Genomic DNA, 13,554 nt, shown 5'->3' with positions numbered 1-13,554 from the left:
TAATTTAGACTTAAAATCAACTGATGAATACAATTTATTTAGCTTATAACTGCATATTGTGGGAAAGTAATGAGTGATGAATTTCAAAAAATGTAGAGGCTCCAAGGTTTCATTTGATATGCAAACACCTGCATCCTGGAGTTATTTAATAAATACATTGACATCTACTTATACAAAACACTTGTAATTGTATTTAAAAAAGTCATTGTGGTATGTTGCAAATAATAGAGGTCTTTCAACAATTTTAGTTGTACTTCCTTTATTCATGCATGGGAAGGACTCAGTGACCATGAGTACCACATATATACTTTTGAACATTCACATAACAATTATATACTGTCCATTTTTTGGTAGTCTTGCCTGCTTCCTTTTTTTCAGAGTAAGTTGAACAGATGTCTATGCAAAAAAAAAAAAAAAAAAAAAAAAAAAGTGATACCAACTTACCTTATTTAAAGGAAAGCCTCAAAACTTCATTTATTTGTTCATTCAATGAATATTCTGAAGTGCATGCTATGGTACTATGTACTAGGAACCTGTAACAATGAAGAAACATAACAGGCTGAAGACTGAGTGGATTTCTTTCTAGCCAATATGTATACGGACTCTTAGGACCTCCGAACTAAAAGATATGCAAAGTACATCATGTTTTGGCATCATAAAACATTTGTGCTTTTCATGATTACATATACTAACCTCCTCCTTACAGTCTGTCTATTGGACAATTATGACAGATTTTAAGAGTAAAATTTAAAGACAGAAGAGGGAAAAGTGTGGAGGAGATGGGTAGGAGAGGAATTTTATGGTAGATGCTGGTACCTAATTATTTGCAAATACATCTCTGTACATTGTCATAGGCATGGGAGAAGTTAAGAGAACTATTTCTATCTTTTAAAAAAAGTGCTTATATAACTTATAACCTACATATGTCAGTAGTAATACAGATTGCCACATGACAGAATATTCTCAAATGTGTTCTTCCACATTCATTGTTGAAGAATAACATGGTATTTGTGATTTCGGTCTCTGGCTTTAAGTTTGAGGTTAATTAAACTTAAGAATTCTAAGGTTAATCAGGATTCTTCAAAGCAAATCAACCTCTGTTCTCTAGACACTATATTTTTAGGAAGCAAAAAGAAAAATGATTATATTTCACATGTACTGAATGTTTCCTATATGCAAAGCACTGTGCTAAATGATTTACCTAAATTTATGTAAGCAATATCATTTAATTCTCATGGAAATCCAATGGACTACATGCCTAAGAACAATAATTTAGAGAGATAATGTACCTAAAATGTACAACTAGGAAGTGATAGAGTTTTGACATGAACCCAACTCATGGTTCCTGACTATTTAGTCCTTGGTTGCAAAATATTTAAAGTGATGTAGGATATTAAACATACAATAAAAAAAAAAAGAATAAAAGATTCAAACAATAGTTTAAAAACAAAGCCAAGGGGCACAGGGTAGGGTAGGGATGCTCTTCAGTGTCCAACTCTTGTGTGGCTCAGATCTTGATCTCAGGGTCTGGGATCAAGCCCCACATTGGGCTCTGTGCTTTGAAGCACAGAGTCGGCTTGGAATTTTCTCTCCCTCTTCCTCTACTCACCCTCCTACCTCTCAAATAAAGAAAGATAAAGATAAATACAAGCAAGGCCAATGCACAATTATTTGGATGGCAATCCTTGTATATTGTGAATAGATATAATGTTTTTATTGGCAGGGTTAAGTCTCAATGATAGAAAAAAAATCTTTTTTGATGAGGGGACAAAATTAGTTCTTATGGGCCAATACCAAAGTCAAATTACATTTTATTGATTTTTTTTAAAGAAGATGCAATATTTGTTCATTACCAAAAACTGTTTAAAATTAGAAAGGATAAAGAGGACAAGTTACTCTTTTACTCAACAGATATTTATTAAATCCTTAAGATCACCTATAAAATATGCCACCAAGAGATAACTGTTATAAATTTTTGACTATATTTTCTGTTTTTCTTTTTTAAAAAATATACTTAGTCCCCTTTTGTCCATGGGGAATACATTCCAAGATCCCCAGTGGATGCCTGAAACTGCAAATAGTACAAACCCCTATATATACTATGTTTTTTTCTTACATTATGTATCTGTGATGAAGCTTAATTAATAAGTTAGACAGAGTAGTTAGACACAGTAGACACAGTAATTAATAAGTTAGACGCACAATAAGTTAGACACAGTTTAACAATATTAACAATAAAATTAATAACTAAAATTAATAAAATTTAAAATAAAAATTAATAAAATATAACATTTAAAATAAAATTAACAATAACTAAAATTAACAATAACTAATAACAAAATAGAGTAAGAACATACTATAATAAAAACAATGTGGTCTGTTTCTGTTACTCTCAAAATAACTTACTGTACTCTACGCCTTGTGTGGTATGAGATGCGAAAATGTGTAACTGATGAGATGAGGTGAGGTGAATGATGTAGACATTGTGACATAGTGTTAAGCTACTACTGACTTTCTCTGATACATCAGTAGAATCATCTGCTTTCAGATCACAGTTAACTGAAACTACACAAAATGAAGCTGCTGATTAGGGCTGACTACTGTAATTTTAATAATAGGGTATATATATAAATTGTACATACAGGACTTTTAAAATCAGTTTTTCGGGTTATAAAAATCATGCCTTCTCATTGTGGAAAATGAAGAAAATGCATTTAGAAATAATTAAAAATACTGTCAATTTTTGTGTATTTTTATTAATTGTTTTATTATAATTATTTTATTATTTATTAATAAATTTTGTGTATTTGTATTAATAATAACTTAGAAGACATTTTACTAACTGCATATGGTAATAAGGTTAAACACATCTGTATACGTCGACTTTTTTATCATAGTTAAGCCAGGAATACTCATATATCTGAATGGGAAAGGATAATGAAGAAAGCAATGGAAAGATGTAGTTATCTATGAGACTGTACTAAGCTTTCTTGATTGAGTAATTGAGTGATCTGAGTCATTCAGCCTAATCTAAAAGAGGCAGGAGAACATCAGTCACAATTCTCTATAAAGAAAATGGCCAGTCTGTTTCTTTATGCTCTGCTTATGTTCAAGGAAAAAAATTAGTAATACAGCAGAGTACCCAACTGTGTAAACAGTTTAGCCACTTGGTGAAGCTTCAGAAGCTACAAGAACTCCTCATTGCCTATGCAAAGCTCAAGTGTCTATAGGTGATGACCCTCATTCACCCCACGAACCCAAATTACTATTGATATACTTCCACAGTCTTAAAGTATCTATTTCTGCAAACTTCCAAGTACCTTTAATAAAAAGCAAAGTAAAAGAGGAAGTAGGGAATGGTTTCTTAGCGTTTGGCATCTGAACATGTCTGGCCTAAGAGAGGGGTCACCAGAAAGGAGACTGTAAAGTGTGTCTCTCTCCTAGAGCAGAGACGGGATGACTCAACTGTACAAGTTTAAGTTTTAGATTGTGGATGTTGAGCCTAACAGGTTTTATGTACCAATCTGTGACACATCCATCAAAAGTATCCATTGTGATATATGATGAATTATGTTTATAATTTAGTTACATTAGAAGCCTGTTAAATTAAATTCCAGTGGACTGAAGGTAACAGAATCAGCAGCGTCCAGAAATATCATCAGGTAGGACCAGTTCCAGTGGAATTGAAGTGTCCAGACAAGGAGGTGGCTGGTGCGGAGTCCCACAGATGTATAGGCATTGCAGCAGATCCCGAGTTGGCACGACGAATGCCAGGTGCAGGGAGAGGAGCTCTTAGTTATGCAGGGAGTGTAGCTCTACCTTTTAGAGGGAAACCTAGACAATCTTAGCAATCATCAACCTGATGAGAAATTCCAACTAAATTGCATTTTAAAGCATGTGGCATAAGAAGCATATTTCCTAAGACGGGAAACAGCAAAACCAGGAACACTGCTGGGGAAAATGTCATCAGGCTCCGTGAGTGTTCTGACAATATATTATCCAAAAGGATCCTTGACTTTGGGCTCAGAACTCAATAAGGAAAAACCTATAATACACAACTTTTCCAGTCTTCAGTTTAGTTTTGATTACTCCTTCCATCTGCTAAAATCTGTCTGAAATAATTTGAAAATTCTTTAAGTCCTCACATAACCTGTGAAAGTCTTTCTGTCCCCGTCTTAAAATTAGGATACATAATGAAACACCTAGGTCAAAATCTTTTCCTGCAAAAGCATACAGAAATCCCAGTTATCATATACATTTAGACAACTTTTTATTCCAGATATTTTCAACATATACGGTTATGGAGAGAATTGCTTTGTGAACCTCATCACAACCCATCTTCATCACTTACCAGGATCTTTGCAGTGTTTCAAAATGCTCCTTGCTCTCTTTCCACTTCCTTCATTCTTGTTCAACTTATGTTCTTTCTAGTCTGGACCACTGAAAGTCTCTTCATAATCTTCCTCTTGCCCACCCAACAGTGGATTTTTCACACAAAGCCAAAATGATCTATAACTGTGTAAATCAGATCATACTATTCACCTGCCTAAAATCTCCTATGCCTTCTCGGTAAATTAAAAAAGAATCCAGGGCACTTATCAAGGCCTAAGAGGCTTTTCTGATCTGTCCGTGGCTGGCTTCTCTCATATCTATCACACCGCTCATCCCAGGCTCACCGGCCTTGCTTTTGTCCAGCTCCTCAAATTCATACCACTTTAAGGCTTTACACTACCTGTTTCCTTCTCCTGTGAAGCTCTGTCCCCAGATCTTTGCAAGCCTGGTTTTTCTTAATAATTAAGTCTCCATTCAGATGTCACCTCTTTAAGAAAGTCTCCCTAATCACCCAATTTAAAATGTCCGGCTTCATGCCCTCCGGTCTTTCTCAAGTGTGAGTTGTTTTGTTTTCATCATGGATTTTATCACTATCTAATATTATATTACTTCTCTGTTTATGACATAACTCTGACCTCCAGAACTATGGCCCCATGACAGCTAGAACCTTGTCCCTATGTTCACAGCCCTAGCCTACACTTCTAGCCGAGTGGTTAGCTCTGGCTGCTCGTTAGAATCACCTGGGCAGCACTGGATAGTACAGTCTGGAATGGGGCCCAGGCATCACTTATTTTATTCAGACCTTCCAGGTGATTCTAATGCATAAAAGAGATTGAGAATTACTACCTTATCAAAACATCTGGCATGTATAAGATACTGAACAACCTCCAATTTAAACCAGTGAAGACTCAGCTCCTACTTTATAGATACCATGTACCAAAATATCCAAGAATTTTATTTTGAACACAGCAGTAGATAATTTATCAGGAGTATATTTTCCTCCGGGAATTCAGGATTTTAGTTTTGTAGTATTTATTGGTAGACAGAGACAGAGAGAGTGATCATGTTTCTTGTTCTTTCATCCCTAGATGAGGAAATAGCTGTCTGGTGCTAGAGCTAACTGCTTGTTTATGGGTAAGACCTGGCCAATCATCTGACTAGGAGGCTTCTAAACTAACATTATTAGCAGTTTCTTACCCAGGCCAGCAATCTTACTACTCAGCTCTCTGACTCCTGATAGAAGAGTTTGTGAGAAGCTACCCTTGCATGATTTGCTACTATTTTTGCTATGGCCTTATACATTCCAGAATGGAACCTGCTAGCACCAGTCCATTTCCTGACCCCTCTTGTTCCTGGTTGCAATAGGTCAATAGATGGCAGATGAACATCACAATTAAGTTGGGAAATATAAAAAAGATCTTCAGCTGTTTAAAAAAAAAAAATCAGGAGCCATAAAGCAAGGTAACAGCCATTCCGTATTCTGGCAAGGACAGACCTCATGCTCCTGCTAGCTTTGTGGATATTTGCAGTTGTCCTGTGATTCAAAGAGAACATTATAAAACATGCTGCTGACTGTGATCACTTCAATATTACTGAGGCAGGTAATAAATAGAGAGTAGATAGATAGACAGATAAGTAGATTGTTTTTTCATTTTGCAGAGCAGAATACTAAGGTTTAAGGAATCATGTCCAAGATTCTAGTCAGTTTATGGTAGTCTCCTTTTCACATAGCAGTATCATCAATTACAAAGAATGATGAGCCAGATAGGGTGATTGAGCTCTCTTCACAAACCAATGACTGCAGTATAATTTTTCTAGGTAACTTCAAAACTTCGTGTTCAAGGCTGTCTTTTTCTGCATGCATTTTTAAATATGATGAAAATGTGGCATGATGGCTTTTTAATCGAAGTATCCATTTCTTTCTCCAACATAATTGGCAGTTTTAGAAGTTGTATAAAATGAGTTTATTTTCAACCAGATACCAATAGTATGAAATGTAAGTGGAAAAATAAGAAATATAAAAGAAAGCATACATATAGTTGAATCCATGTTATAAAATATATTTTATTAGATCTGATGCATATAATTTCCTCCATGAATCTTCCAGACTGAAGGTTTTTCTTGCTTTAATAATCCTGATAGCTGCATTTTTTTCCCTATGTGACTTACTTTCTTGTGAGAATCCGTTACCATTATTTATTTATTTTATTAAATTTTATGTTTGAAATCTCAGGCTGTTCTTCTATAAATGTGAGAGGGAAATTCCTCGATAAGACTATTGATGGGGGTTACCTGGGTGGCTCAGTTGGTTAAGCATCTGCCTTCCGCTCAGGTCATGATCCCGGGGTCCTGGGATCGAGCCCTGAATTAGGATCCCTGCTTCTTGGGAAGCCTTCTCTCCTTTTCCCTCTCCCACTGCTTGCGTTCCCTCTCTCACTGCATCTCTCTCTGTCAAATGAATAAAAAAAAAAAAAAAAAAAAGACTATTGATGGGTAGAACAAGCCCTCAGTTAATATTTTTTAACTTATTTTTTCACTTATAAAGATTAGTGACAAACGTTCATTACATAATTGAGAAGTATCTATACAATGTGGAAAATATATAGAAAATACTCATGGGGACTCTATTATGTGTTTCATGAATGTATGACTCGATGCACTTCACAGACTTCTATTTCATTTCTCAACACTACTTTTCTCTTATATTGAGACTAAAATGAAAGTACCATGAATCAGAGGCTAAGATTCAGATCCCCGCCTTATTATATAACCTAGAAAAACTATCATAGTGAAAGCAAAACCTTTATTCCTCAAATAATTTGAGGTATCAGTTTTGAACAAAATCATCCTTTGTGAAGAAAGTACAGTGGTATCAATTGAATCCTTTAGTGATACTCGGAATTTATTGGAGCTCCATATCCTTATGTAGTAGGATGAAGTGAGAATACTCTGAATTTAATCATTAATTGTTCCTCAATCTTCCCTCAGGAAAACATTCATTATAAGATAGGACTTGATAAAGTAGGACAGGGATTTTAAATATAAAAAAAATCAAAAGAATTACTTTATGTGGCATTCATCATCTTCAAAAAATGTGCATATTTTAAATCACTAGATTTCAGTCAAGATTTTTTTTTGCCTTCATACTAGAACTAGAAATGTTTTTATAACATGCCTAGAGGAAAATTCTTTGTTATGGCTTCACTGAACACTCATTAATTCTGTAACAGAAGAGGGGAGTTGATAGCAATTTTGCACCTATCTGAAGATATATGAAATGTTTAGTCATTTTAAGGTAAGAAATTCTCACATGACAACATTTCACTGAATTTAATAAAAAACGGTTCATTTCTCTAAGGAGAATTTAATGTTTAATAATCACAGAAATCAAAATTATTTTACTTAATGAAATTGATTTAAAAATGAAGCATGTAAATAAGTTGCATTTTTATTTAAAAGTATTCAAAAACATACAGAAATACAGAAACTAATATAACAAGCACTCCCCTATTAACTATCCAGATAGAATTTTTTAAATTATTTATTTATTTTAAGGAGACGGTGGAGTGGCAGAGGGAGAGGGAGAGAGGGTCTCAAGCAGACTCTGCACTGAGTGTGGAGTCCGAGGTGGGGCTCTGTCTCATCCCTAAGATCACAACCTGAGCTAAAATCAAGAGCCAACCTCTTAACCAACAGCCCCACCCAGGCTCCCCATATCCAGAGAGAATTTTTAAAATTTTGTTTATATACTTCCCTTTATTTTTTCAATTTCTTTATTTTTCCTTAACAAGGTCAGGTCAAAAAGCCTATGGAAGAAGAATTCCCTGAGGAACTGTGTATATGGTTCTGAGTAGCCCTGGCAGATGGATTGCTAGAGCCTCAGCATGGTCCCGGCACTCCCAACCCTCATCTTCCCCTCTCTGCGCAGGGGAGCTAATTAGTCACACCCTTTGCTGTGCCACAGTTCAACTCGGGTTCCCACCAGCTCTCTGGCACCATCCCTGTAGGCAGCCCCTGATCTTTTTCAGTCCATTTTTCACACTTCTCCCCGAGTTGGTCTCCCCAAAATGCAAAGCTGATGGTATCAGGATAGTATCATTCCCCTGTTTTCTAAGTCTCTCCTGAAAGTTCATTCCCTAAAGGAGTCTTTTTGAAGTGGTGTGTGTAGACAAAGAACGAGCTGTTAGGGTGAGAGAAAAAAAATTCATTTCCTTTTGATTTTATTTTTTGTATCTTCTGGCATTTGTACTTAATGTGTACCTTATAATAACATAAGTAAGCTCATCATTACATATATAAATGTGCATATCTTCAGGGATTTGTGCTATAATAGAGTTGCACAATAGAAGATTTTAGAGACCATTGGCTTGGTGAACAAAATTTAAGCTCTTTCACAGTTTAGCCAGGATACGTTTCTCTCCACCCTATTACCTGCTGGTCTCCTACTTCCTTGGCACTCTGACCTTTTTAACTTTCCCTGGACCTGCCTCAGCACTGGTTCCCTTGCACAGAAAAGCCTTGCTTTCTTGATTGGAAATCACTTTCACATGCATTAAATAAATCCATTGGCACTAGGGTATGAAGTATTAAAATTTCTACAATCACTCCATCCCCCAAGTTCCCATAGCCCTTTTTCAGAATTTTGAAGACACCTAACACAATACATCATAATTTAGATCTGTACATATGTGTCTCCCAAATTCTACTTTGAGCGACATAAGGTGGGAGCTGTTCCTCACTAATGTTTGGATCCATAGTACTTGCACACTGTGGCAGGTACTTGAGAAATACTTCTGGATGAGGGACTAGAAATGCAGGTCTGTATTATAGAGATAATACTACTGCTTACAAGCAATGCTAAAGGAAATCAATATATAGCTTTAAGTTTAGCCAGTGTACATTGACTCCAAGAAGATGACAGAATGCAAATATGAGTTTGGTTCCTTTGAGAGGGATCTAAATATCTAGTTGGATTTTCCATGCTCAAAACATAAAAACAGAATTTAAATGCTCTAGTGAAGGAAAATTATGTCGTTATTTTTAAGCCTTGAGGAATTTTTTAGGCCTGTGGTGACCCAGGCTCACATTTTCCTTTTTGCCATAGAACCCAAAGACATGACTTCTAGACTATGATATCCACTGTGGTCACCTTCATTGTCCATATTCTATTTCCCAAGATTTGTTGCAGAGTGGGAGACTGAAAAAAAATTATATATATATATATATATATATATATTCTAAGTATTATATGTATTAAGATACATATGTGATGACATATATAATACAAAAATATATATGAAGTTATAAGGGAAGTCTATGTTGTTTATATTATTGGATATAACAATAAAAATAGCTAATTTAGTTAGCTAAGACCGTGGGTTCTGGAGTAGCAGAGTAGAATAATTTAAGGTCCGTCTCAGTTCTGTCCCTCTTAGTTGTGTATCTTAGGACAAATTATTTACTCCCCTCAGCACCAGTTTCCTTATTCATAAAATAAAAATTTAAAAAACTGTGGATTGGGACGCCTGGGTGGCTCAGTTGGTTAAGCAGCTGCCTTCGGCTCAGGTCATGATCCCAGCGTCCTGGGATCGAGTCCCACATCAGGCTACTTGCTCTGCAGGGAGCCTGCTTCTCCCTCTGACTCTGCCTTCCACTCTGTCTGCCTGTGCTCACTCTCACTCTCTCTCTCTCTTACAAATAAATAAATAAAATCTTTAAAAAAACCAAAAACCAAAAAACAAAAAACAAAAAAACTGTGGATTGAATAATGCAAAAGTAATATAGAATAGTGCCTGAAAAAAAAAAATACCTGGTAATTGTTGATGACTTTTCTTACTGGACTTCCTAGTAAACATCACTACTTTTTTAACTTCATAAAGTGGATTTTTAGAAAATTTTAATTCCAGTTAGTTTCAGGTGAACAATATAGCGGTTCAACACCTCTGTACGGCACCTGGTGCTCATCATGACCAGGCACTCCTGGATCCCCATCACCTATTTCACCCATCCTCCATCCCTTCTCTTCTTGCCCTTTTGGTGGGAAGGCAAATCGGTGCAGCCATTGTGGAAAACTATACAGAGGTTTTCTAAAAAAAAAAGAATTGAAAATAGAATTTCCTTAATAAAATGTATCTTAGGTGAACTAGAAGTATTCTAACCTAGTGGAAAAACATCTCGGTAATTCCTTTCCTTTTTATTCTCTTACTCTGGGTGGAACATTTAATCAATAAATTTTATTTTTCTACCTAGTCAAAACAATATTACTTATTTCAGCCTCTGTTAAGGCTGCCAAACAAATCTAAATCCCAAAATACAGATTAGTTAGTACATACAGGTCACCTAAAAGAAGGCTTGACACACACTGAGCATTCAAAGTGTTAGCTACAACTGACTTTTTTACTGACAGATTTTAACCTATTTTCCATGAACACAATATGTGCAAAAAATAAAAGCATATTTTAAACTGTTAAACAATTATGTTTTCTCCAACAGAACTGTAATGAATAGAATCTGTATCTTGTTTAAAAATACACTAAAATATTAATCATTTAAAAATGACAGTTGAAAAACATATTGTAGGAAAAGGCTACAAAAGACTATTGAAAGCAAAATATAATTATAAAATATTAAATTTTATAAATTTAATGGGACATTGCAATAGAAGTGCTACTGTGTAATTGGTGATTTTAATGAGCTTCAATTTCTTTGAAAAGATCATTGTTATAAACAGGATGCCCGTATCCATGGTAATGGGGAGGATACCTTTTAGCTTTTTGAACCATATAGAGATAATTAATTAAGTTTTCATTATTTCTTTTTTCCCTATACTCTAAAAAAAAACAATAAAGGAGAGTTTTGCTCATTTGTTCATCAGGATATTACACACAGTTCCAATATAAAAATCTAAGTCTAGTGAGGTGAAATCCATAAAGTGCTGTATCGAGGGCCTGGGAATAGGTCCTCGGTCTAGTAGTCTCAGAGACTACTGGCCAGTGAGATCGCTTCCTTAAGAGAGAATTAAAGCCACAAAATTTCACCTTCACCAGACATTACCAGATAAAGATAGAAGTCTGATTTTTGCTAATTTTAGCCTTACTCTCATAGAAAATAAGTCTTATTAAGGCAGAGATACCTGAGCAATATTCCTCCTAAAAAAAAAAAAGTATGATTATGAATGCTACTATTACCCTTCTTGTTCTGGAACTCCAGTATATAACAGTACAAAATTTTTGTCATCAACCAGCTGTTTATTAATTTAAAAAATGAAAATATTACATAGATAAATTGAATTTTCACACATGATATATATCATATGCTATGACATATAACATGGAAATAGTATATCTGAAAAATATGTCTGAAAATATTATCTCTGTCATCTAGCCAGCTCTGTATTTGTAGAATAATTTCTCCACAGGAGGGAAAGCTTATTTTAATAATTTAGGACCACATTTCATGCTATAAAAATATAGTACTATAAGCTGTGATGGTTAACACTGTGATTTCAAGGACTGCTAGGGGACAAATGTGAGCATTCTGGTGCCTTTAGCACCGTTGAGCTGGTCCTGATGGAGTGCCTGGGTGTGCTACAGGATGCAGTGTGAATAGGGCTGACCAGCAGGGGAGGTGCATGTACCCTCTGCATGTTACCTGTCCACTACAGAGATGTGTGCTTCTTTAGACAAAGGGTAGAAGATCTTCACAAATGGGGGAGGAAAGTCTGCAGGGAAGTAAGGGAACATTTTCAGGATCGCAGATCATTAAGCAAACTCAGACTGTTCACAAGCCTTTTAACACACTACCCTTTCCTTTATTTATTAAAAAAAAAAAAAAATAGTTAAACTGGATGCCACCACACAAATTTCTAATTGACTTCAAAGAGGGATTTGGTGAAGAAACTTTTTAAAAGTTTCCTGCCATCTTTTGTTTTGTTGTTTGTCAGCTTGGCCTTCACAAAATCGAACAAAAGCAACCCATGAGTTTTGCTTTGTGAGATGCCAGAATGATAATTGCTAGACTATTTGCCACATCCTATGACTCAGTGTGCAGCCGTAGGCCGTGCCAGAATGTCTGAGTGGACTCGTTCTGGTGGAGACCACGAATTTCTGGGCTGTGGGATGACTGGCATGGGCAACGGTCTGACCCCTGTGAGGCCTTTCAGTACTTCAGTCCACACACGCCTCCTTGGACCCCTCCTAGAGTCATTTGTAATGTCCTCTGTGGCCCATCTTGACGGACCTTTTGTGGTTCTTTTCGGTACATATTTTCTGACCTGGCTTGTCACCCAACTGGATAGTTTCCAAGGGCCCTGGGATTGGCTCAGGGCCTCTGTTGGTATGGGGGAGCACATTCCTGTATCCCAGAATGGCATGGAGCAGTATTTTTGTCATTTCAGGAGGGTTGTGAAATGTTGTTGATCACTTTATATAACTCTGCCTCATTTGGAAAATAAAAGCAACATAGAAAGTGATTTTGTCAAAGGTTGTGTTGCGTGCATGTATCGTGTAAGTGTTGACTAGCTAGGTTGAGCACAGTGAGGTTTTTCTAAAACAGCATAAAAGGAAAACAAAGAAACAACAACAAAAACCTTTTAGACCACTTTGCTGTTTTTTCACATTACATACTTGCTGGTCAGCCTGAGAACATCAGTTGAGAGACACAGTCTGCTCTTAAGTAACAACAGTTGCATTTCTCTGCTATGGTATTATCTTAAAAAATAACATTAAAATGTAGAAAACCCTCAAAGGATAATTTTTGATTTTTTATAAACTAATATTCAATATTATATGCACACACACACGGACAAATACAAGCACACTGAGGATAGTAATCAAGATGTATTTGGAACTTAATGGAACCTTAAGTTTAAACAATTTTTTTAGCTCTTTAAGATTCCCTTCCTGTTGTTATAGCACAAAATAGGATTTGAATGACTGTTAAAGTCATTTCTTAAAATGCTGTGGTTTCTAATGGGAATTCTCTCTCTCTCTCTTTTTTTTTTTTTCTTAAGATTGTATTTATTTCTTTGTGAGAGAGGAGTCCATGAGCCCGGGGGTGGGGGTGGAGAGGAAGAAGCAGGTTCCCTGCTAAGCAGGGAGCCCAAAGTGGGGCTCTATCCCAGGGCCCCGAGATCATGACCTGAGCTGAAAGCAGATGCTTAATCCACTGAGCCACCCAGGTGCCCCAATGGGAGTTTCTTATATGATAGGAAACAAGTGCATT

General features: G+C 35.9%; 1 protein-coding gene across 1 annotated transcript in view; it reads left to right on the top strand.

Moving 5' to 3' along the window:
- IQCM (IQ motif containing M) overlaps positions 1-11,936 on the top strand; it is a 332,230-nt gene extending 320,294 nt beyond the window's left edge. Inside the window, exon 15 of the mRNA XM_059410618.1 lies at positions 11,842-11,936. Within this exon, the coding sequence (XP_059266601.1) occupies positions 11,842-11,936 (95 nt within the window). The remainder of the gene's footprint in view (positions 1-11,841) is intronic.
- Positions 11,937-13,554: the final 1,618 nt, after the last annotated feature.

This window comes from Mustela nigripes, chromosome 1, assembly GCF_022355385.1.
Source record: "Mustela nigripes isolate SB6536 chromosome 1, MUSNIG.SB6536, whole genome shotgun sequence".
Classification (NCBI taxonomy): Eukaryota; Metazoa; Chordata; class Mammalia; order Carnivora; family Mustelidae; genus Mustela; species Mustela nigripes.
This window is presented reverse-complemented; position numbering and strand designations above follow the sequence as displayed.